This window comes from Ochotona princeps, chromosome 20, assembly GCF_030435755.1.
Source record: "Ochotona princeps isolate mOchPri1 chromosome 20, mOchPri1.hap1, whole genome shotgun sequence".
Classification (NCBI taxonomy): Eukaryota; Metazoa; Chordata; class Mammalia; order Lagomorpha; family Ochotonidae; genus Ochotona; species Ochotona princeps.
Window position 1 is genome coordinate 15,240,861 of NC_080851.1, and position 26,088 is coordinate 15,266,948.

At 35.9% G+C, this 26,088-nt stretch overlaps 1 protein-coding gene across 1 annotated transcript in view; it reads left to right on the top strand.

Moving 5' to 3' along the window:
- Nucleotides 1-26,088, top strand: part of PHF14 (PHD finger protein 14) — a 117,123-nt gene that overhangs the window by 42,246 nt on the left and 48,789 nt on the right. Inside the window, exons 15-16 of the mRNA XM_004582527.3 lie at nucleotides 3,361-3,411; nucleotides 3,535-3,656. Of these exons, the coding sequence (XP_004582584.3) occupies nucleotides 3,361-3,411; nucleotides 3,535-3,656 (173 nt within the window). The remainder of the gene's footprint in view (nucleotides 1-3,360; nucleotides 3,412-3,534; nucleotides 3,657-26,088) is intronic.

The window sequence follows — 26,088 nt, forward strand, 5'->3', positions numbered from 1 at the left end:
GAGGCCAACAGGTTTCTTTTTTGCTTTTTGGCAATCCGCCATTTTATTTATTTCTTAAATTATGAAATAAAGAAAATGAAAACAGATGCAGCTTCAAACTTTCACTTACTTTATATATATATTGTTTTATATTTATTGATATTGTGGCATTTATTGCATGAAATATATATTTGTATATTTGTATCTTTCGATTTTGGTTACAATAATTTATGGTAATAGTGAAATCAAATTATGGTTTTCTTTTTGTTATTGCATGTATTTATTTAATCTCTATAATAGGGATTAAATTAGGTAAAAATAAACTCCACAGCCAATTGGCCAGAAGGGAGACGCTCTTGTTTGCTGATGAACAATCCATCTGTTTTTTGCCAAAAGCCAAAAGAAACAGATGGCACCTTGTTCGCGCCTTATCTGTATGTCACAGAGACTGTTTTTCTTTGCATACTTTATGACTTTGACGCAATGATTTAGTTTCAGTATAATTTTTGTAATTTGAGAAACCAAATCTACATATGTATATGTAGATAGATGGATAAAATGAATAAACTTTATAATAAAGCATTTCTGCTCACAGAAAGCTTCTGGCATTTATTCTCCACTTTGTAGCTTCACACATTTTTTTTTTAAATCTGATTTTTATTTGAAAGGCCAATTTTAGAGAGAGAAGCAGACCGTGGGGAGAGGGGAGTCTTTCATCTGCTCACTCATTGTCCAAATGGCCACAATGACCCAAGCCCAGCTGGTCCAAAGCTGGGAGTCAGAAGCTTCCAGTGGGTCTCCCCCGTGAGTCTCAGGCCCTAAGCAGGGAGCTGGATTGGAAGTGAAGCAAGCTAGTCGATGAGCTGCAAGGCTGAGGATTAGCTTTCTGTGCCCTGGGCTTGGTCCCCTGACAGTCTTTAAGGTTTGATTGAATTTTCCCAGTTGACGTGGAGTTTGGAATTTTATCTGTGAATTAGCCTGCTCTTCTTATATATAAATGAAGTAGGGAAGCCTTCCTTAGGATTTATCTCACGAAACATGACCGACTTAATAATCATCATTGTATAAACATTGATTTGCTACAAAAAAAAATCCAGTTGTACATTAAAAAAAAAAACTGTAAGTAGGTGAAGCATTTTTAGTAATATCAAAGACATATGGCACTGATTGTCCAATTTTAATTTATTTCTTTTCTCAAATGAATTGTTTAATTGTTAATTAAAATAACCCCAGCTCTAAAAAAATAAAATAGATATAATTAAGTATTTGTTTTGGATGAATAAATTATTAAAATGATGTCTGGGTGCTGAAATAGTTTTATTCTCTTTCCGTGCGAATCTGTCGTGTGTAATGCTGTGCCAGTCTCTTCTGTCGATTGTTTTCCTGCCTTTCCCCAGTCAGGGCATCGGAGCAGATTAACAGTGACGTGATCTCAGCTGATGAGATTTGTATTGTTCTGTAGACAAATAATAAAAATTTAAAAAAAAAGAAAATAATTGGAATGTGTCAAGATTTGGAGTATTTTAAACTTCCGTTTAGCTTTTTTTAGCTTACTAATTAACTTTTCAAATGAAGCACAATTTGAAATTGAGCCCTTAATGGAGGAGTCATTTGGATCTTCTACTTAAGGTATCTGTATTAGTTCTGAAGCATGTGTTTGTTGAGTAAAGTTATTACATCTTCATCATGCTGTTCTCCTGCTACTTTGTTTCCAAAATAGTTTTTATCAGCTTAAACATTTATCAGTAGTTGAGCACCAAATTGTGAATATTTATTTGTTAAGTTACCCAAACACTTATGTTTTTCTTTTAGCGTTTTTCTCTTTTTGTTTGACACAACTTTTCTGTCTGGTAGACTCATGTGTCTTTTGATTCATTTTGGGGTACCGTATTTGCTGTGGTCTTTGACTTTTCATGATTACAGTATTGTGACTTCACTAAAACTGAAAGAAACAAACAGTGTAACTCAATATCTTCTTGCTGGGAGGATTTTGTATTTTGAATAGTTTGGATTAAGTCCTCTTACTTTTTCCCTTGGCAATATTAGTGATATAATAAATACTAAGAGTATGTCCATCATTTTTGTTAATTCTGCTTATCTTTTCTTGGACTAAAGTATAAATCTTATATTTAATATGAAAGGGAAAAATCAGTGAATTTAGAATTTGAAGAAACATATTTGAGGTTTACCTTTGTGTCTTATTAGGTATTTCAAATGAGCAAATCATTGTATCATCTCTGGACTCCTTTATCGTGATTCTAAGATGATTTTATTTCATATTCTTGTAATTTTGTGTCTCAAGCTGGAAATTATGTTGCTTGCATTATTTCAAAATACTACATGAATGTATCAGTTATTATCCCTTGCTGATAAATACATTTAAGTTAAAATGATTGTTTTAAACTTTCAAAATCATACTTGCTCATTCTAATTCTAGCATTTCAATAAAATAAATACCTACTCACATAGAGGAGTTTTTAAATATAGGAGAGATGCAACTGTACCACACAGGTGGCAGGAAGCCAGTTGTTTGGGCAACCACTGCTTTCTCCCAGAGGTTGTTCTAGCAGTAAGCTTTTAGATAGGAGCCATAACCAGGTATTAGGGTATTGAACCCCGAGCCATGGGTATCTTAACCTGTGTAATAATCTCTAGTTGGACACCCAGACTAACTCTTGATAATCTAAGAAATGATTAAACAGCATGTAGTTACTCATTTTATTAAATAGCATGACTCTGGTATTTGGAAGAATTAAAATGACATAACTTAAGAAAACCTATATATTAAGATGATATAAATTAAGAAAATCTATATGTTAGAAAATAATTGCATTAGCAATTACTGGATAGTGATTGTAACTTGGGAATAGTCTGAGATCTCAACTGTTACAGTCATTTTTGAGAATTGTACCTATTTTCCCTCTGTAAAAGGTGGTGTTCTACATATAGGGCTTATAAATCTATAGAGGCTATGCTGGGTAGGTGGGGATTTCGATTGCATTGACTGAAAATGTGACCATGCTTACATTGCTTTATTACCATGCACACACATGGACAAGTGGTCAGTCGATGCAGCTTGCCTCTGGGTTTAACGTTCCAACCTTTTACGTGTCAGGACAAACATGAAGTATTGAGAAAGCCTTTCAAGATAATTTTACAGAATTTATTTGTCTGATAGTTCTGTTAAAATTCTGTAAATTATATTTAATTTGATTTGATTTACAATTTTTTATGCAGGTTGTAGCAAATGCAATAGAGTAATGCAGTCTTAATTAGAAATATTAACTTTCCAAATGTATACCTTAAGCAGTAACATTTGACAGACAAAATTTATTTGTATTATTAATTTAACATTAAGTATTTTTGTGGATTTTCTTTTAGAGAACCAGAGGACGAAAACGAAGCTTCATTCCTGAGGAGGAAAAACATGAGGTTGGAATAAGTTAAGCACTTTGGACACAGTCTCAACTTTGAGTAACTTTCTTCCTTACGATTGTTTCCCTTATATTCTGATTTTGTTTTGTTTTGATTTGTTTTCTTTTCCTCGTGTGGCAGGAAAGAGTTCCCAGAGAAAGAAGACAAAGACAGTCAGTATTGCAAAAGAAGCCCAAGGCTGAAGATTTAAGAACTGAATGTGCAACTTGCAAAGGCACCGGGGACAATGAAAATCTTGTCAGGTATGTTGGGTGCTTGTCTCTGACTTTAAAGGAGTTAAAGTTCCATGTTCATCATTTTCTCATCATAGAGGGAAAAAAAACATAGTATACGAGCTGTTGCTAAAATCTTACTTAATAAGTAAGCACAGTACTTTATAGAATTCATCTACTTATTAACCTGCCACACATAATTATGTCATAGTTATAGATGTAATAAGATTCATAATCTTGTTTTGAATACAGAGAATTTTCTCTAATAAAAGGAGTGGACAATAATACTCTGTATGCAGAGGTCACAAAAATAACTTCTGAAAATTTTGTGCTAGGATTATTGTATTTGATCTCATGAGACGATAGTCACTCAGCTCTGTAGGCATATGATGAAAGTTGAAGTTTTATTCACAGTAATGAGACCGATACGGAAAAAGCCGTATCAGCACTGCCTTAGTACCAATCAGACCACATGTGTTAAATGCTTCTCTCTTATGAAATAAAGAAAGGTGAAAAGGTGGCCGAGGTAGATTTTGGTTTTTGTTTAATTTTTCTTTCTTTGGTTTGCTTTGGCACTTCAAAAAACATCAAACATGCTGCTAGCCCAGAGTCTCATCTGAGTCCACACATTGGCTGTTCCTGATGGTCGGTGACTGTTAATTTTGGTCATTTGCTTCTTTTGCTGCGATGAGGAAACTGTTTGGAACGCTGTATGAGATTGGGGAATGAGTCGGTAACCAAAAAGAGCTCATTTACAAGATGCATTAGTCTTTCAAAGCACAGTTGCGCAAAGTTCATAGTGTGGGAGGGAGCTCTTTTAACTCATTTGGTAAAACTGTATTAAATTAGCTGAAGACACAGAAAGGAAGCATTTTAAGAGTAATAAAGTTATGTTGATAACATAAATGTATCAGTATGCTGGAAGGGTTTAAATATTTACTCCCAAAATAGTGTCAGTTATTTTAGTCATTGATAAAATAAATTCTATTTATCTTAATTTCTCAAATAAAACTGCGCATTTAAAAATTTTCTGAGTTTTAAATATCATCACTGAAGATTAGGAGAAAATAATCATTCTAATAAAGATACAGAAAAGGCTTTAACAAAGGTTAGGAAGTCTATATTATTTGGACAATGTTCTTTTGAAGTAATTTATATAGAATGTTATAGGTACCATCTTGAAGATCAAATTTATTTAAAATTAGCATAAGATAATAGCAAGTTCAAGAGTTACACATGAATAATTCTGTTCACAGGGTATTTTTTGATATCAAATTAATGTCCCCAGCACCAGCAAAATGCAAAGACAAATAAATGAACAAATAGATAAAGAAACAAAAGAGAATGAAATAATATTGTATAAGAAGCACAAATTCTTTACAGAGACATTCCTTCCATTTTGAAAATTGAGTGGAGGAACTTGATCAATCAGTTCTCACTGAGAGCTTAGAACAGTGATCTGCTTTTCAAGGTGTGTGCCCTCATGGGCCTGTGTTCTAGCTGCCCTTTCCATATTTTCCTTCTGAGATACTGGGTTCAGTCAGGCCTTTTACCATGGAATCTACATGTTTCTACCAGGTTCCCCTCAAACACAAACTTACTTTAAATAACCTAGGAAATAACTAGAATGTATATTTCAAAAATTATCCCATCATATATTTGCAACCTGTTAAACTTTTTTTAAAAATGTCTTTAAAAAATGGGTACCAGTTTTCATCTCATCTGTCTCAGGTTTCTGAATAGCCTTTCTCACTTATTTCATTAGTTTTTTTAAATAGAATTTTAAGTCTTGATTGCATGATTACACGTGCCAGAGTCTTCTGGAAGGTAAAGACTTTTAGTATAACAGAAATTATGAATATAAAATGTCCTTTTTCTTGGTTTTGTCTTAGGAACTTACTATCACAAATTTTTCTGAAAATGCTTTAAAGAGGTAATGAAAAGGGAGTTAAATATTTTTATTTCCATTCTTGAAGACAAGATAAGCTGGATATAAAATATTTCTATAAACTATGTCCTGGTTATAATGGTGTCTTAAAAAATTATAGGTTAAACCCTGTTGCTCTCGTATCAAGTGAAAATTTTGCATTATGTAGAATTTTATGTGTTTAATAAAAATAACCTTATAGTTTTATATTTTCTATCTTTTGTAACATCTCATCAATTTGGTAATTAACACCATTATTGCTTGAAAAATCCATCCCCTCCAGGTCCACATTTTTATGATAACATTGCAACCTAAGTATTATATATAAATGCTACCTCTTTATGACTTTAAGAGACTTTAAATAAAGCTTCATTTTTTCAAAGACATATTTGATGCTTGTTCAGGTACATAACACAAATTGAGTATGATTATTAAATCATTTGACTCCTAGTAAGCAATCTTTTATAGAATATGCTTTAATGAGTTTTTAAGTTTCTTTGAACTGAGGTACAGAACACATTAGAACCTCTTCTGGCAGCTCTGACTTTTAAACCACACTTCTCTATGTAATTCAGGCTACACAGAAAATGTCTCATTTATTTTTATTGCTTTTTCAGTTATTTGTTAACATATGTAAATTTACATTTTTTTATGTCTTGGGAAAGTGCATGCCTTTGATCAATAAAGTGTAATTAATGGGTCCTTGTTATTTTTTTGCTTTGTTTATAAGTTTTTTTTTTTCAGGTCTCTGACAAATAATTAAGCGTTTCTTTACATCAGTTTTTCTTCCTGTTTGATGTGACTAAAATCTGTGCTCCCTACTGTGCAAGTTGTGAATGCTTGCTGAGTGGCGGTCAAAGCCTTTCTCTGTGAGACAATAGGACAGTAATATTACATACCAACCCAGAGATACAAGTATATGTGTGTGTTGAAATAAGGATCACAGCTGATAATTTCAGTAGATACTTATTTTTACCTCTTAGAAAATATATGTAACTTGTTTCTATATATGATGATTTTAGAATACAGAGAACAGTTCAAGAAGTTTGAATCTGTTAGTGTACATTCTTTAAAATGATTATACTGGACTGTTTCTCCTGGATGTGGGAAATATGAAAATTATGAAAGTCTTAAAGAGAAAAATAATTTGTAGTATCTTCTGGAAATAAAAAACATAGAGGCTCCATTTGTCAGTCAGTTAAAATGTGTCTACGAAGTTCCAATTAAAATACATATTATGTTATTTAGTACAATTTAAAGGCTGAAGCAGAAATTGAAACTTTGTGTTGGAATTGTGATTTTTTTTAAACAATGTATTTGTTTGCAGTAAGTGGTTTTGGTTGGAGGTTATGTGCCCATTTGTTCATGACTTTATTTTTGTTTCCACAGTTCCTGGCACACTTAATACTCAGCAAATACTTAATAAGTGAATAATGATTATGAATGATGGCGCATGAGCTCAAATAGGGAATGATTAATTGATCTTTTATCAAATCACCAAAAACTCTCACCATTATAATCCAATCATGGAGCCAGTTGAGCAGCTAAATATAAAATAAATATTTGAGGAAAATGTTCAAAGGCTTTACTAAAAAAAGATTGATTTTAGTAACTAAGATATAACAAACGACTTGTTTCTCTTTTTATCCTGTCTATTAGATGTAAAGTCAGAGCCACTGATTTTACAGTGGTTGCTGCATCTGTGTAAAATTAGAAATGAAATCATTTCTCTCCTTGAATTTGTTGGATTTTCAAAAATAGATTTTAGATGTAAGTCAGACTGTTGTCTCCTTTTCTTTAAAATCAAATTAGTATTCAGATCAAAATTTTTAACCTCAAATACAATCTTCACTGTGTAAACTCACTGTGGCACATTTTATTATCTAATAAGAGATACGAAAGAATTCTGTAAACCTGAGAACCTTGGAATACATATATCCTTCAAGTAGGATGCTTCACTTTATTTTGTATTGTGGTCACTTACCAGAATGAGCAGTGAGAGCAGAGGGTGATCTGTGAAGCGTTTTCTCCTTCACAGCTCCTTCCACATCATTAGCTGCTTGCCACACCTTCTCTTTATTTGAGCAAGTGGCAGATTACATCAATTTTGAACCATTTTGTTTGCAAAATGGGGATGCCAATTTGGTTTCTAAATAATATTACTACTACTTTTATTTATTTCTCATTTAAAAATATTTTTGGTTCTCTGAAGGGCAGAGAAGCAGAGAGGTAGTGGGAGGCACACAGAAATTTTCCATCTGCTGGTTCACTGGCCAAACCCAGGAGCACAGAATCTCGTCTAGGCCTCCCCCAAACCAGACCTGTTCCTTGCTGCTTCCCAGAGTGCTGGAATTGGTAGTGGGGTTGCTGGACATAGGGCAAGTCTGTGTTTAGATGTTTAAGAAATCTGTACACTGCGTTCCGCAGTGGCTGGACTGATTTAGATTTCCACTAAGACTGTAAGGCATTTCCCCACATCCTTACCAACATCTGTTCTTTGTCTTTTTGCAGTTTAGCTGTTCTGACAGGGATTAGTGTAGTGATAGCTCATCATACTTTTGATTTGTTTTTCCATGATGCTTAGTGGTGGTGAGCATTTTCTCGCATATTTCATGTTTGCCATTTGTATTTCTCCTTTTGAAAAATGCCTGTTGAAGTACGTTGCCCATTTCTCAACTGGATTGGTTGTTTTTGTTGTTGAGTTTTTGAAAGTTGCTGATATATTCAGGATATTAATCCTTGGTTGGGTCTGTGGTTTGCAAATATTATTTGCTGTTCTGTTGCATGTCTCTTTACTCTCTTTGTTTTCTTTGCTCTACAAAAGCTTCTGAGTTTGACAAAGTTCCATTTGGTTAGTTTTGCTTTTACTGTTGAAATTTGGCAGCCTTAAGCATGAATTCATCCCCTATACCAGCGTCTTGGAGTGTTTCTGCTACATTTTCTTCCAGCAAATTCACAATCTTAGTTCTTAATTTTATGTCTTTGATTCATCTTGAGTGAGTTTTTGTAAATGGTGAGATCTACTAGCAGCTTCTAAGATAGGTTTTATTTTGTTTTGTTTTGCATTCCTAAGTCATTGGTTAGCATTGTGCTATTATTTTTTATAGGATTGAAAGTATCTTAAAAGTGTGATCATTCTTTTATTCATCTTAGAATAAATATCCTTAACCCAAAACACTGAACAAAAATGCTTTCCATGTTGGTTAATGGCTTGCACACTTCATATGAAGTCTTATTAACAAAACTTTGGCAAGATATTTAATCTAACTAATTTTCATGTTAGATTTACTATAGAATGCAAAGATAAATTAGTATATTATAGTATCCCTGATTGTTTCTTGGCCTTTTGGCTAAGCTCAAGCATCTCTGAAAACATACCGGCATCCATAGGCCCCCCCCCAAAAAAGTGTTAAAATCTTAGGATTTACATCAAAAGAAAACAGAAGTTGGGCATTTTCAATACAGTTGATGGAGTAGTAGAAATTATCTGCAAATGTAGGCAAAGAAATAGAATCATGACCTCTTTGATATCTTATTTTCGAATGTAAAAAATTAATGCAAGTCCTTTTTAAAATACAAATTGGGTATCACTTTTCTGCCATGCTTGAAAGCACAGGTGTTTTGGCATTTTATACTTTTTAGTGAGATACCTTGGGGATTGTTGAAGATAATTTTAAATTTCTTTTTGTTTTTGACATTTAATTTATATTAAAAATAATCGCTACAAAGCAGTCGCATTTTCAGGAACTTCTGATAGGATTATCAAAAAAAGCACCATTTAATATTTAAAAGTGAAGTGAATTAGATGGTGTTATTCTTTGTTACAATCTGAAATATTAAATATATTTTAAAATAATACTCACAGGTTTTAATTTTGTTCATCAAACGGTTGCTTTTTAACCTTTGTGGAATCCTTACAAAAATAAATTACATTATGGAATATTCTCTAGTTTTGAAGGTTTATTATACCATGCTTTTTGTTTTTAAAGATTTATTTACTTTTATTACAAAGTCAGATATACAGAGAGGAGATACAGAGAGGAAGGTCTTCCGTCCGATGATTCACTCCCCAAGTGAGCCGCAACGGACCGGTGCGCCGATCCGATGCCGGGAACCAGGAACCTCTTCCGGGTCTCCCACACGGGTGCAGGGTCCCAATGCATTGGGCCGTCCTCTACTGCTTTCCCAGGCCACAAGCAGGGAGCTGGATGGGAAGTGGAGCTGCCGGGATTAGAACCGGCATCTATATGGGATCCTGTGGTGTTCAAGGCGAGGACTTTAGCCACTAGGCCACGCTGCCGGGCCCATACCATGCTTTTTGAAATCTGTTTATTTACTGTGTTAGTCTTAATAAGCGACATTTGTAGTTGAATCATCTTAGCAATACAGGTAAAACTTGTAAGATTGCTAATATTTAATATATGAATAGTGATCAACTATGTAAGTAAATCAGCCTGAAATAAAATAAACAGAAGTATTTCTAATTAGAAGGTGAGTAGGAAGAACCAATGCTAACAGGCTGTAAATTTTCATAATACATTGTTATGGCTGATTTTCTTAAACTATTGTTTATTTATTTTAAAGGCAAAGTTTTGTGAGAGAGGGATTCTGTTTGCTCTTCAAATGACTGCATTGATGAGGGTTGAGAAAGCTGAAACCAGGAGCTAGAAATCCCATGTGCTCTTCCACCTGAGTGACAGAGGTCTAAGCACCCTGGCCATCTTTCCAGATGCATTTGCAGGGCGCTGGGTTAGAAGTAGAACAACTAGAACTGGAAATGCCACTCATATGGGAGGCCTGCATTACAGGGTATGACTGCACTCATTGTACTACTATTCTAGCCCTTGCTGATATTTTTAAAAATATATGTACTTTTATTAAACACAACTGTAGTAATTCAGATCTAAACAACAAAAACTTAGAAGTTACACATCATGATTGTGGGGCTAGCATTGTGATATGGTGGTTAAACTGACATCTGTAACACTGGTATTCCATACTGGCATCAGTTGGAGTTCTGGGTGCTCCACTTCGGATCCAGCTCCCTGCTAGTAATGCACCTGATGGCCCCTGCCACCCATCTGGGAGACCAGAAAAGCTCTGGCTCCTGGCTTCGTTCTGCCCCCCAGCCTTGTCTTGTGGCCACTGGGGATGCACGCAGTGCGGAGAGGATCTCTGTCTATAAGCCCGCCTTTCAAGGAAAACACATCTTAACAACAAAAACAACAAAATGAATGTTCCCACATAGAAACTTGATTATAATTCTCTTTATTTTACAATTCTTTAAACTATGTACAGTAAATATAGAAACAGTATAACTTCCCTGAGTTGTAAACTGAAAATAGTATGAAATAACAAAACATTTATAAGTGGTTTCAAGGAACTATTGTTTCCGTTTCTTTTGTTTATGAGGTATCTCATTCGGTATGTCTTTGACTTTTAAATCTTAGGCATATGTCATTTAACTACTTGATCATACTTAAGATACACAGAATACAGGTTTTAAATTGCAGTCCAACTTACTGCAAATGGTGTATTTACTAACTTCAGCATTTAAAAGTAATATGCAATGTAATCATAAGGTTAAATAAATAAATTGGCAAATTTTGGCAAAAGAATTCTATTTATTCTTATCAAGATAAACACTTTTGTTATTCTCTAAGTTTTCAAAGGCAACCACTCTAATATATTGTTCATTACAGATTAGTTTTTTTGTGTTCTAGAGTTTCATATTAACAGCAATTGTGTCTTTGATTGTAGCCATTTTAATCAGTGTGTAAAGAGAATTCCACCATGGTTTTAATTTGTATTATTCTACGTAGAGCAGTTTTATAGATTCACAGGTTCATTTCTTGTTGTGTGAATTATTTTGGAGTATTTAAGATTTTTAGTTTTCAGATTAGGGCTGCTCCATCCATAAATGTTTTGCTTGTTATGTTGAAGTTCCTTGTAGCAACTTTCTCATTTATTCTTGTTGCTACCAAAGCCAGCAGGTAACACACAAAAGTTTTTCATGAACTCCTGGTTTCTTCCTTTTGTATTAGTTGTCTTCACTGAGAGGAAATCTCAGCTAGTCTGTTTTTCCTTAGGAGAGGACCCTGGAGTCTTAACTGTGCCGCCCCTGGCCTTAGTAGTCAAAGATTTTTATGATACTCTTGTTGTAAAGCCCATGCTTCTGGTTGTTTGTATCTGGTTGCACAAACTCTTTTGTAAAAACATTCTCATAAAACCTCTCCACGGGTTACTCAGTCATTATGTAGAATGTGATTGTTTTTCCCGATTAAATCTAACATAGTCAAAGCCAGTTTTCTAGCTACCCATTCTCATGTAACAAAATAAGTCAATTGAAAACACTTGCTTCCTTTGATAAATAGCTTTAAAAACAAAACAAAATGAAATTCTCTTGGGATCTAGTTTTTGTCCCATGAAATTTCACTCATTATTAGTACAGAGGTTATTAATTTTTACTAAATTTGAGAGTTCTGTATTACTTTAGTCTGGTTGTAGAGTATTCCTTCCACTTAGAATGCATCAGACATGGTTGTAGTCAAGTTAGTCCTAGCCCCCATCTTTGGCTCTAGCAAATCAATGCAGGCTTGTGTCTTTTTTCCTCTTATCGATTCTTCATCTTAATGGTGAACTTTTAAAAATGATAGTTGTGGTTATAATATGATTTTCTTTTTATTCTAGATATGTTTCCTTTTATGTATAGATTTTTTCTTAGATTTATGGAGAAAAGGAGAGACAGAGAATAGTGAGGTGCTTCATCTGCTCGTTCACTCCCCAAATGTCCCCAGTGGCCAGGTTAAGCTGACCTGAAGCCAGGAGCAAGGGGCTTCCTCCAGGTCTGCTGTGTAGGTACAGGAACCCAGGGACCTGACACATCCTCCACTGCCTTTGCAGGCCGTAAGCATGGGGCCAGTTGGAAGTGGGACAGCAGTCAGAACACAAATCAGCACCCATATGGGATGCTGGCACCACAGGGGGAGGCTTAGCTCACTATGACACAGCCCCTGGGCTGTGAAAGAGATACATTAATGAGTTGTTTCTGAGAGCAAAAGAGACACACAGAGAGAGTGCTCCCATCTTCTGTATTATTTCCCAGTGGAATACAACATGGTCAAGACCGAGCCAGGGCCAGGAATTGCATACGTATTATCTAAACAATTGGTAGAAACCCAGCTACCTCAGTCATTGCCTGCTGCCTGCCAGGATTTGCATTAACAACAAATTGAAGTTAGGAGTGAAGCTAGGATTTAAAATACATACTCTGATATGGGATGCAGGTTTCTCAACTGGCACGCACCTGAACTGCTAGGGCAAACCCCTGCCACTAAGAGGACTTCTAATTAAGAGAAATGTTAGTGGTTTGTGCTGTAGTTTAGTGGGCTAACCTGCCACTCAGGATGCCCATATTCCTGGATTCTGTTTTTCCTCTGCTTCCTGTTCAGCTTCATGTTATCGTTATTATTGTTTACATAAGTTGAGAGGGATGCATGCCCATGTGGACCCCTGATTGGGGTGGGGCGCATTGAGGTATGGAGGTAGGTAGGTGGCACATGTTTCAGTTCGGTTTATTCTCCTGATCTGGGGGAGTAGGGATGCTATCCAACTACATCAGTCCCCAGGGACTTGATGATGCCTTAGAGACTGTGAGATGAGGAAGAGTGTTCCAAGTGTATTACTTTAGTGGTTTTGATAGTTCTGAGATGTCATTGGAGTTTTTGCACCAGGGTTGAGATAATCTAAGCTCTCTTTGCTGACCAAATCCACTTTCGTGCAACACACACCCAGCACCTTACTGCAAAGCTTGTTCAGGAGAGTTGTCCAGCGTGCTCTACTTTCCATCCTCTGACATGGCACTCCACATCCTCTACCGGCCTAGATGTGCTGGATGCCATGTCCCGAGTGCGTCTGGACACGAGCCCTCTGCACAGGCATCAATAACTGGGGAGACCAAGTCTGAATATATGCACTCCAAGGTTGGAACATATACCTTGTCATTTTCCTATGGCCCAAGTTTGAGTGCAGTTGGGGAGTCCTCCCAAGAAACCTCACCTGGAGTGACCTTAGACTTGACTGTGTGTTTTAGCTAGTGCAGAGTCAGGTTTGGTCTGTCACCTGCACCAACCAAAGCAATATTGGTAGATGCAGCTGCCTTATTTATTCTACCTCCAGCCCCATCTCTCATGCTAACCAACTGGTGGTGCTGCAGCCCAGCCCAGCCCAGCCCAGCCCAGCCCAGCCCAGCCCTCCAAGGGCCTAGTCTTCTTGCATACCAGCTGATGCCAATAACCCTTCACAGGCCTGCCCCGAGCTCTGGCTCTCATGCTCACCAGCAGGAGCTGTGTCCTAGCCAGGGCATTCCTGAAGTCGCCCTAGCAGGCGTGGTCCAATCCCTGGATTTAATGTACTGGTGGGTGCTGCATGTACCTATGTGGGAGACCAGAATAAAGCTGGCTGCTGGCTTTGGCCTGATGTAGCACTTGCCTTTGTGGCGATCTGGGAGGTAAACCAGGAGGTGGATTCAATCTCTCTGTTTCTCTATTTCTCTCTCTCTCTGTCTCACTCACTCACACTGTTCTTCTCTCTCTCTCTCTCAATTTGTCAAATAAATAAATAAATAAATAAATAATAAATCTTTGAAAACTGGGGTAAAAAGCCTTGGGAGAGATCAGAAGACTAAAACTGGAAGGTTGAATTCTTGATAATGCTTTCCCAGAAAGACGCTTTGAAATGGTCACAAATGTGGGTAACTGTTCTTGAAAGCAGTTCTCATTGATGAAATGAACATTGTCTTAGCCTGATTTATTTTTTTAATTCTTATGTTCCATGATTTTGCAATACCAGAGATTTCAAAAAAGTACAGAAAATCTAACTACATTATATGTTATATGTTTATTCTGGTGCAGAAAATGTTCACATCTGTGCATAATATTTTTAATGATATCATGAAAAATTGGAAGACCCCTGGACTGTAGGGATGAAAAAGAGAGAAATTTGTAAATGTAAAATATTATCAAAATGCAAAAATTCTGTCACAAATAAGCTTACCTCCAACATATTTTCAGTTGTATTAGTAACTCCTAATATTCCTCCAATTTCAGTTTTAATTGTGTATATTATAAGCCATAGCCTACCAAAAATATGTGAAGTAATAAATGAGTGATCAACTTTTAGTTATTTTAAGTTCAAGAGATGGATTGTGGTGTAAAATACTTTCTTTTAATGTGAAGCATTTCTCTTTGTAAAATAAAATGAATTGACCTCTTTAAATAAAATGGCTAGGTCGATAAAAATGACTTATATTATCTGAGCAAGTATTTATAGCATTTCTCATGTTTAATCTCCACATAGGTACTGATTATTTTGTATATATGACATGTGATTCCTTTTCGTTGTAATTCTTATATGCCTAAGTCTATTTTGCAAGGCAGTCGCAAGGAATAATCACTCTTATTCTAAACTGAGATGAAGTGAGGTTACTAGTTTCCAAATTGGCTCTTTTTATTACAATGCCCTTAAAAGGATTTAAAAAAACCATAGTGTTTGTGTACACATACACACACAGAAGGCTCATTTCAAAGGGGTTTCCTTTAATTGTGTTCTTTCTTTTCAGACTGAACTCATATATTGTTAAGAAAATACGTATTCAAGAATTAGGTTGACATTGTGAGATGGCTCAGTAGCTGGCTTTTACCATTGCACATAAACAGAGTAGTTATTCTAAATCAGAGCATCACTTTCAGTGAGATAACCACTAAAATCGCTGCACTGTGGTTTCCTGAAAATGCCATAATCCTTCAAATGCCACATTAAGCTGAGAGAGAAAACCATCAGGAGTGCCGGCACTGTTACACAGAAGGATGAGCCATGAACCAAGTGGAAAGATGTTCTAGAAGAACAGTAACCTTTCCCTTGATGTGTGCATTCCCCATTACATTTTTGACACAAAATGTTGCAAAATGATTTAATAGTGGCATTTTGTTTTGCTGACTTTCATTTTCTTCATTAAAAAGGAACTAAAGTTAGAATAGGAGTGTGCAGGAAGAGTAACCAAGCCCTGAATTCTATAATAGGAATCTCTTCTCAAAATAAATTGATGAATGATTTTCAAAAGGTGTCTTTTCCTCTTTTGCGTTGCATTTTACCGTCATATACAAAACATTTAGCTCTGCTGTCAAACATGTTTGTTTTAAAAAGTTTTCCCCCATTTTCTTTTTTCTTTTGTTTTTTCCCCCTGGTAACCTTGATCATAATGCTAGGCTAATCAGGCGTTAGTTTCATGTAACTCAGTGTGCTATTCTGGGTGACCACTTTTGTGTGTGTGTTGCTAGATCTGATTATACTTGTACAATGAAACAATATGAATAGCCGCAATGATCTAAAAGGTGAATACTTGTGGACTGTGAAAGAACACATTTCTATTATGAATGAATGTCTCATACATATCTATCTACATAGATTTATTAGAAATCTTAATTGTACCATTGAAAACAAGTTTCGAAGTTGGGGAGAGCAGCCCATAAAAGTATAGTTTGTCACAATACTTTTGCAGTATTAGGCTTAGTATTAGATTTAGTATAGAGTACCTGGGTATAGGCCCTGTTATTAAAAACACATTTGAAAAAGTGTGAGAATTTATTTTGCACGTATGTATTTGTTACCATGCCAGTTTTTAAAAATTATTCATACAGTGAAAATACATCTTTTGTCCCCCATAGGAAAAAAATCATGACAGGCTATCCGACAAGAGTATTCATGAAAGTTGCCGTTTCGATTTAGAGAATGGGAACGTAGCTGGGATTTCTCAATGAATCTGCCATCAGTGGTTCCTTTTCATTCAGTTGAGTTACTGTTGCAGTAAGAGACTTATTTGTTCTTCATGAACTCTAAGTTTAGATTATATAAGCTTTTTAAAAAAAGTACTAACTTTGCTAATTTTCCCAAGTGAAAATTTTGTACTTTTTTCAAGAGTTCCCTGTCTTCATTCTATCTTATTTAATTACTTGAAAACAACTGTCTTGCCAGTCCAGAAAACTAATTAGTACAATAAGAAGTGTAGATAAAAGTCCCTGGGGGAGCATTGCTAGTGTTAGGATTGGAATGTGCCCTATTGAGCAAATCATTAGAGGAACATCAGATAGAAAATATTAGATTTTGATTTTACAGGAAATTCCAAAGATTTGAACCATGTATTTTATTCATTGATCTCATTTAATAACAAGCTGTATTCATATATTCTGTTTGTGAATGGTGTTCTAACAGCAATGAAAATAATGTCTTTGAGACTATTATCATCCTCCGCAGAGTGGTGCGAGGGATTGGATCCAAAGTATTCGCAGAAAATGTAGAAGAAGTACTTGTTATAAAAGAAAAAGTATCACTCTCCTTTAGGAAATGACACATATGAAAGATAATGGAACCCTCATACCCAGGTATGAAAATTAAAGTAAGGTAACTTCTCTGGAGTGTAATTAGCCATAATGTCAGCTGTATTCAGCATGTCAGTAATGTTTGTAAAGTAACAGCAACTACAGAACTATTTCCAAAGGGATATACAGGAATTAGTGCAAGGTTTTTTTGTTTTTTAAGATTTTTAATTTGAATTGCAAAGGTAGATATACAGAGAAGAGGAGAGACAGAGAGAAAGTTCTTCCACCTGCTGGTTCACTCCCCAAGTGGCCACAATGGCCAGAACTGAGCTGATCGGAAGCTAAGAGTCAGGAGCTTCTTCTGGGTCTCCCATGCGGGTTTCCAAGACTTTGGGCTGGCCTCAGTTGCTTTCCCAGGCCACAAGCAGGGAGCTGGGTGGGAAGTGGGGCAGTCAGAATACCAGTTGATGCCCATAGGGGATCCTGGTGGTTGCAGGCGAGGACTTAAGCCGCTAGGCTGTTGCGCTGGACCCTAGTCCAAGTTTTATTTAATATTTATAACAGTAGTCAATGTAATAGTGAGAACTATGTGGAATTAGCATAAATGCCTAGTAATAGGGAATGATTAAGTGATTTACAGTAAACTGTAATTTTCCCCTGCTTTTAGACTACTTATGTAGTCATTTAAAAAGAATCAGCTGTCAGGAAATCTTCATGTAAGTTTACGTTAAAAATATTTCATTTTGTTTATGAACCTGATATAATTTTTAGAAGTTACTTTATTTCAACCTTGTTTGTATTTTTATAGATGTTTGATAATGACTGTCTTATTTTTATAATTGGATAAAAATATTTGCAAAAAATTAATAAGTATATATGGAAATCTGATAGGAAACTTTCAGTATTAGATGAGTAGGTATATCAGATTTAGGAAACCTAGGAAATGACTGAGCTGGAATCTCTTATGACTGCCTTAGAAACAATTTAGTAAAGACATGCATGCAGAGCATAAAATAAAATAAATTTTATGCCTTAGATTACACAATTCACAAATTCTATTTTTTCAGTATTTCAACACTCATTTTGCATTGTTTGTAGTTAATATACACACTGAACACACTTTCCTCATAGTTCTGTATACCAGTGCTTAGTACCTTTTTTTAAAATTAAAAGCATTTTATTAGCCTTCTCCTAGTCTGCCATATCATAAGTATAAGAAATAGCTAGTTTCTAAAAGTTTTGTTTAAGAAGCAGAGTTAACAGAAAGAGAGAAAAAAAATCCTCCACTGGTTTCAACAACTGGGGCTGGTCCAGGCTGAAGTCAGGTGCCTGGAATTCCATTCTGGTCTTCAAGGTGGGTTTCAGAATCCAAGCACTTGAGCCATCTAGCTGCTTCTCCAGGTGTGCAACAAGGAAACTGGTTTGGAAGTGGAGCAGCCAGTACTTTAAGCAGTGCATTTGTACCCCTTATCTCCCCATCCCATTTCTGTTGCCTCACAACTACCTTCAAGATTGGAAAGCTACATAATGATACTGAAGATACTGGTGTTCAAGATTCTGAATAGTGAAAATTCTTCATTAGTATAGGCACCCAGAAAATTTTTACCCAGTTGTAAAACTGCATGGTAGCCAATAAAGCCAATGGGCCTGGTTGGTCATTGTGATATAGCAAGCTCAACTACTGCCTGCGATTCCAGCATGCCATGTAGGTATTGCTTCAAGTCTGATTGCTCCGCTTCCAATCCAGCTCCCTGCTAATGGCTTAGGAAAAGCAGCAGATGAAGTGTGTGAGCTGTGCCACCCACATGGGAGGCCCAGAAGAGGCTCCTGGCTTCTACTTGGCCTAGCCCGGCCCACTGCCACCGGTTGGGAAGTGAATTAGCATGTAGAAGATCTGTTGTGTCTCCCTGTCCTTCTCTCCCTATCTCCTTCCCTCTCCCAGTTTCTGTGTAATTCTGATTTGTAAATAAGTAAATCTTAAAAAGATAAATAAATAAAACACCAACAATGGGCGTCTGAAAAGGATGGTAGGTTATATCAGGAGGAAAGAGTGGGACCAGGCATCAGAGGAGGGCAGCTGCATGAACATGGCCTGGAAGCCCAGAGGTTCTGCCGGGGTGCTAGTTGGATAGAAGCAGAAATGGGAAGAAATGACATGGTCTTAAAACAGCAGACTTTGTATTTACTGAACATAAGTAAGATATGAAAGGATACTTTATAAGATGCTGTTTTTCTTATAGCTATTACTGTTTGCTAAAAATATAGTAACAATAATTATAAAACTAAAACTAGAAAATTGGGAGAGAATGTATAACATACACATACACAAACATTCTCAAAAAATTAGTTGGTAAAACAAATGTTTCAGCATATGCTCATATATTGATAAACTGATAAGTATGAAATATTTTCTTATTTCCTGTAAATCCGCCCCTTTAAGGAAACAAAATTGATTTTGTGTACAGTAGGTCACCTTTTTGCACAGTTTCAGTGACCTGTGAGTCATCATGATCTGAAGATGTGCAACGAAAAAAATTTAGAAATAAGCAATTCAAAAATTTGATGTTACCTGCTGTTCTGATTAACATTATTGTATTCACACTGTTTGTGCTCCCAGCTCAACTGTATCAGGGTGCTTGAATTCAGGTGACTCTTACTGTGCTTGGTGATAACTTTAGAGTGTGAGAATAGTATTCTAAAGGAAGCGGCACATAAGCCATGGGAAGGCAGATTAACCATGCTAGTTGGTAGCAGAGGTGCAGGGCATGTTAGAAAAAATCTTATGGGGTTTGTAACTAGCTTGTAGTTTCAGACATCTGAAAATATATTGCTTGGAAATGAAGGAAGGCCACTATATAACCATTCATATGTATTTTCTCATGTCCAAACAGTATATTCAGGAATTTTGGGCTGGCCCTTTCTGTTAAAACCATTATTGTTTTTACTCTTAACTTTTTTTTAAGCTTAGGACATAGTGTACTTCTGTTTGCCGAAAATGTAGCACTAAACCATTTTTTCAGGTAGCCATTTATACAATCAGCCATGATTTACTGTATTTCCCTACTGATGATAATTCTTTTTGTATTTAATTTCCATTCCATGGTGATATCCTAAAGTATATGCATATTTAAATTTTTGTGGATAATATTATTTCATTTGTCACTGGCATGAATGTGTGTGGATGTCATTAAAGAGATTTTTGTTAAACTAATGGGTAGAAATTTGTATTCTAATTGTATTTTCTAGCTGTGAAGTTTAATATTCATATGTTGATTAGCCATTTGATTTTCTTGTAAATTGACTTTCCATATCTGCCTTTTTTTATCTGTTACTTTTTTTTAAAAAAAAAACAAATGGGTTTCTCATGTCTTTGTGTAAGTTGTAAATGTTTTCTCTCAGCTCCTTGGTTTTCTTGTTTCTTTGCTGTTTTAGCTTTCTTTGCCAATAATATGTTTTACCAACTTGAAATTGAAAGTTTATGTATCGTGATACTTAAATCTTAAAAAATAGAAAGCAATCTAGTATTATGAAACATACAACTAACACACATTGCTTGGGCATGAAGTACATATTAATTGCTTTTGGCCTTTAGATAATATATATACAGGTTTTCTGAAGTATTTCAAAAGTGGTTTGTAAATTATGTATCTACACAACAAAATGCTGTTTCATTTTGCTACAAGTTACATTCAACTATTTTAAAAGCTGTAGGTGAAGAAGACTGTTTCAAACTTGTTACTTTTATTATTTTTCATTTGTTTTGTTTACTTATTCATTTATTTTAAGGCAGAGAGAGAGAAATCTCTCACCTGCTGCTTCACTCTGCAGACCCAAGCAGCAGGCCTGGGCCGGTTGGGCCCGGAGCTAGATCTGGACCTCGTCCGTGGTGGCAGAGAGCGAGGCCATCACCTGCTACTCCTAGGACGCACATCAGGGGAACTGGAATCTAGAGTGGAGCCAAGATTCAAACCCTGGTAGTCTGATATGGGATGTAGGTGATACAAGCAGAGTTTTAACCACCATGCCAAAAGCCCACCTCAGAAGTCCTTATTTCAAAACAAGGCTGACTGTAACTTTTTGTGCAATGTTCTAGTCTTTGAAAATGTTACATATGTAGTTGATGTTTTCAAAGACAAATATTATTGTTTCACTGGTAGAAGATACTGATGACCTCTTCTTAAAGATTTCTTTGTTTTTATTGGAAAGGGAGATTTGAGAGAGAAGGAGATCTTCCATCTGCTAGTTCACTCCCCAGGTGGCCACAGTAGCTGAAGCTGAGCCCATCCAAAGCAGGAGCCAGGGTCTCCTACATGGGTGCAGGATCCCAAAGGTCTTGGACCATCCTGCACTGCTTTCTGAGGCCACAAGCAGGGAACTGGATGGGAAGGGAGCAGTCGGGACAAGAAGCAGTGCCCACTATGGGATCCTGATGCTTGCAAGGAGAGGAATAGCCAATTGAGCATTCATACCTGGCCCAGTGATCAACTCTTAATTGCTAAATTCATTGGCCTTTAAATATTTTAAATATTCATCCTCTTTGACTTCATGTCAGCATTAAGCATTGGCAACCTACCTTCTTCCCTAAAGCTGTCTTTTTTAAGTCAAATTTTTAAATTTCCTTCCCCTGTTATGCCTGAACTAATTATGTTGTCCCAGTGCTTTAGTACCTTCCTCTAAAAGCTAAACATAATAATTTCTACCTCTGTAATTGCTTTGGGAATTAAGTGAATATGTATACTTAAATATAAAATATACAGGTTAATTATCATTACATAACGTAGCTAAACGACCAATGATTGAATTAACATATGTGTTGCGGATCTATTCCTTATGCACGTTCAGCTGCTGTGTCCTGGACTGATGCAATGCTAGCATCTGAAGTTTGAATATATCTATTTTCTATCCAGTTATCTTAGTAAAATGTGACTCTGGTGCTGTTATACTTGCATTTGTCTTTAAGTTTCCTATGTTTTGTAAGATAAAACTGGATGTTATAAAAGAGCTTATAAGGCCCTTTAAAGCTAGTCTCTATCTTTTGCCTTCATTCTGAACTACTCACAGCTTCCGAATATTTACGTATAGATCTTTGCAAGCTAGTTCTGCCTAAAATTGCCCTGTCCTTTTAAAGCATCTTGCTTTTACTTGATAATTTAAAGTAATGTGAAATCTGAAATAACCTTTCCTTTTTCCCTTTTTCTCAGAGGTTTGTCATTCCTTTACACTTTATTCATATGTTTTAGTCAGCCTGTGATTCTTTTTTTTTTTAGTAAAATATTTATTTATTTAAAAGTCAGAAAGAAAGAGTGCAAGCTTTTCCATCTGCTGGTTCATTCCCCCAGATGACTCACACACGTTTCCCATGTGAGTGGGAGGGGAACAGACACTGGGCTGGCTGCTTACCCAGGCCTCTAGCAGGCAGCAGGATCCGATCCGTAACCAGAACATGGAGCTGCTGGCATCGCAAGGCTTCATCTGCTACTTAACAAGCCAGCCCCAGTCCATCATTCAAGTGTGTAAGCACCAAAATTTAACAATAAACTAATAAACATACCCCTTCCAAAGTTAGCGCTTATTATATAACAATAATAATAATAATATGTAAGTCTATCCACTAACTAGAGTGATGGTTATTTAATATTTTAACAATTAGCTACCCAAGTGTTAATGGGAACATGACTTAGCTATATCATTTTTATTTGCAAAACATTTAAGCTTAGTTATGTTGGAATGGTAGTCTGCTTTCTGCATTTCAAATGATATATATGGTAGATGAAGCCAGTTTTTTTTTGTGACTGGATTCATGAATGAATTGTGGCAAATTTTTAATTCTGAAGTTGCATTACCCTTTTATTTCTTCTGTATTTCTGCAGTTAACACCTGTTTTCTTAGTACCTAAGAATTCTCTGTAATACGAATATATATATATATATATATATACACACATACACAATTTGATTTTGCTGATTTCCTTGTTTTATTAATGTTGTCAGTCAAATTAGATCTGATTGTATCTTAATCTTATTTTAATCAGCATTGGCAAAATAAGGCTAGATTTCATTTTATTGAACACAACCATCTAAGACTATTTTTCACTCTACTCAGAAAAAAACATTGCTAAAAAAAATTGAGAACTCTTAGTGACCTACCTGAGTGATCCTCTGGCAGTAGAGCATACTGACATACTGCATTTTTTAGCTTGTTTGGTTTATTATGGTGATTGTTTTGTATAAAGATACTTGGCTCCATGGCTGTATTCTTTCAGCTTGCTTTAATGGTAGTCGTCTATGACATCTTTACCCATAAAGTTTCTCCTTTCACAGTTTTGCACCAATGCGGATTATATCCACAAGCTAACCATGTGAACCCCAGTAAATTTCTCACTTCATAATTACTCTGGGAGATTTTGTTCATGCCCATGAGTTCATCTGTGTGTGTGTGTGTGTGTGTGTGTGTGTGAGAGAGAGAGAGAGAAAGAGAGAGAGAGAGAGAGGCAGAGAGAGAAAGGGATACCTAGTCGCATAAAAGGGATACCTGCCGGTCTTTTCTGGCACCGGATAGCATTTTAAATTTGTAAACAGAAGTGAACATTTGGGAAAATTATGATTATTTTCAAAGTTGAATAGAGGCAGAAAGGTAAACTCTAATGTATAACTTCAAACTAATATTAATATCATCAAGAGTAAGCTATTTTTAGCACATTCTAACTTATTAAAATATTGTTTAGTTTTTCTCCTTCTACATAAACATTTGACTTTGTAAGATCATTATTTCAAAAGGAAATTTTTTACCACATTATTTCACACACAAAATGCTCTATTTTCTTAAAATATTTTATATTTGTTCAATCATATATACTCTAACAGCTCTTGAAAATAGGACTACATTTTTGGCTTTGTACATTTTATAAACTGAATATATTTCATATGTAATCATTTTTTATTTTAAAGGGAAACAGTTACTTTAGTAAGATGTTATCTATATCATAACAGATTTTAACAAAGGGAAATATTCAAAGAAAGGAAGATTATATATTATTTTAAAAATGGTAAGAGTTTAATTTGTAGTAAGAATATTTTCTCCACCATGACCATACAATTCCCAAAATAAAAACTACTTGAAACAAGGATGTTTAAGTAGCAGAGGTGCTGTTTATCTCCTGCAGATTACAAGATTACTGCATAGGAATGAAAATATTTATCTTAGAACAAAATATGTATTATCAAATTGTTATGTACGGGTGGGTTGGTACTGGCAGGGAAGCGTATGGCTTTGTATTAAAAATGTTAGATGAGTAAAATGTCTCAAATCTTACAAAATTTTGAATAAGTTGATTTAAGTTTTGAGAAGGTTGTCTTTTTTTTATTGGAAGGGCAGATCAGATTTATGAAGAGACACAGAGAAAGATCTTTCATCTCTGATCACTTTCAAAATGTCCACAATGGCCCGAGGTGACCCCATCTGAAGCCACACACCAGGAGCTTCTTCCAGGTCTCCCATGCAGGTGCAGGGTCCCAAAGCTTTGGGCCGTCCTCGACTGCTTTCCCAGGCCACAAGCAGGGAGCTGGATGGGAAGTGGGGCTGCTGGGGCAGGAACCGGTGTCCATATGGGATCCTATGCTCCTAAAACTGTATTATGAGTATTTGAAACTTGTTCTTTTTATATAAACAAGTTAAAATATTTTAAAAAATGCTGACAGTCCTAGACAGCATAATACTAATGTTTAAGATATTTTTCAAGTGAGGAAGTCTTCCTTAATCATATGATTTCCCTAGTCATGCAAAGTCCATTTTAATGCTTCTGTTCTTCCCAACTATCATCTACTCTGTTGGTAGACGTTCTTGTAAGATTCAGTTGAAAACAGCCTTCTTAGGACTAACCATGCTTGTTGAACTAAAGATCGACATCGGGCATGATCGTGATTTATTAGTCACTCCATCCAATGCAAAGGTATTCATTTTTACCCTGCGATTTTTCATTTTTTACAAAGACCTGAGATCCACTCTGTGGGCGATGAATTTGGTTCTCTTTTCCTCGTCTTTTACCGATGTTTCCTACAGTAGGTTGCCTTTGGACCTTTGAGTCACCCATAGGACTGTGATTGCTGCAATGTTTTATCCAAGAGGCAAATTACATGACAGACTTGAAAAAAATGGGCCTATAAATAACTACGCATTGTTTGAATATATGGGTTTTTCTTAATCCTGTTTAAAAGGAATTAAGATAAGCTTCCTACAAAATAGACACAGTGGGAAACTGTGAAGGAGATGAAGTTGTTTTTAGGGCCCCATCAATTTCGGCTGATGTTTTCTGTTTCCTGGAATTCTGACTTATTTCATTCCTACCACAAGAAGCCTCATCTTCAGGTGGTTTTAGCTAATTCAGTTGATTTCATCTCGATATCTATTTGTTTTATTGATAGTGTTATGTCTAACAATGGCAGGCCTGCAGCTGTGTGACCTCTTTCATTTATATTCCCACATTACAGCGACAGAGATTTATTCTGATATCTAGAATAGATTATACATCCTGTAAGTACAAGTGGATGTTGGTAGATTCCAGGTTGCTAGTGGTACCAAATCTATTACAGATATCCCTAGCTGAATCTCCTTATTCTCTTTTATAAAGATGGTTAGATTTATCTAATTCATTCATTTGTTCATACATTCATTTAAAAAGCAGTTGTGGGGGGTGGAGCGGGACAAAGAGATATTCCATCAATGGCTCAAACCCCAAATGGTCACAATGGTTGTGGCTAAGCCAGGCTGAAGCCAGGAGCCTTGTTCTCTGTCTAGGTCTCCACATGGTTGCTAGGGGCCCAGACAAATGAGCCATCTTCTGCTGCTTTCCCAGGCTCAACAACAGAAGCTTGGTAGAAGCAGTGCTCATCTGGCATGCTAGTGTTTAAGGCAGCTGCTGAGCTTCCCACACTGCAACACTGGCTCTTGAATTTCCTTTTTTTTTTTTTTTTTTTTTTTTTGGCTTATTTAAACATTTATTCCTTTATTTTAAAGATTTTTTTTGTAAGGGTACAGTTATAAGGAGAGTAAGAAAAACAGATCTTCTAGCCATTAATTCACTGCCCCAATACCTGCAGTGGCTGGGTCTAGGCCAAACCAATGTCAGCAGACTGAAACTCTATTTGAGTCAACCCCATCCATG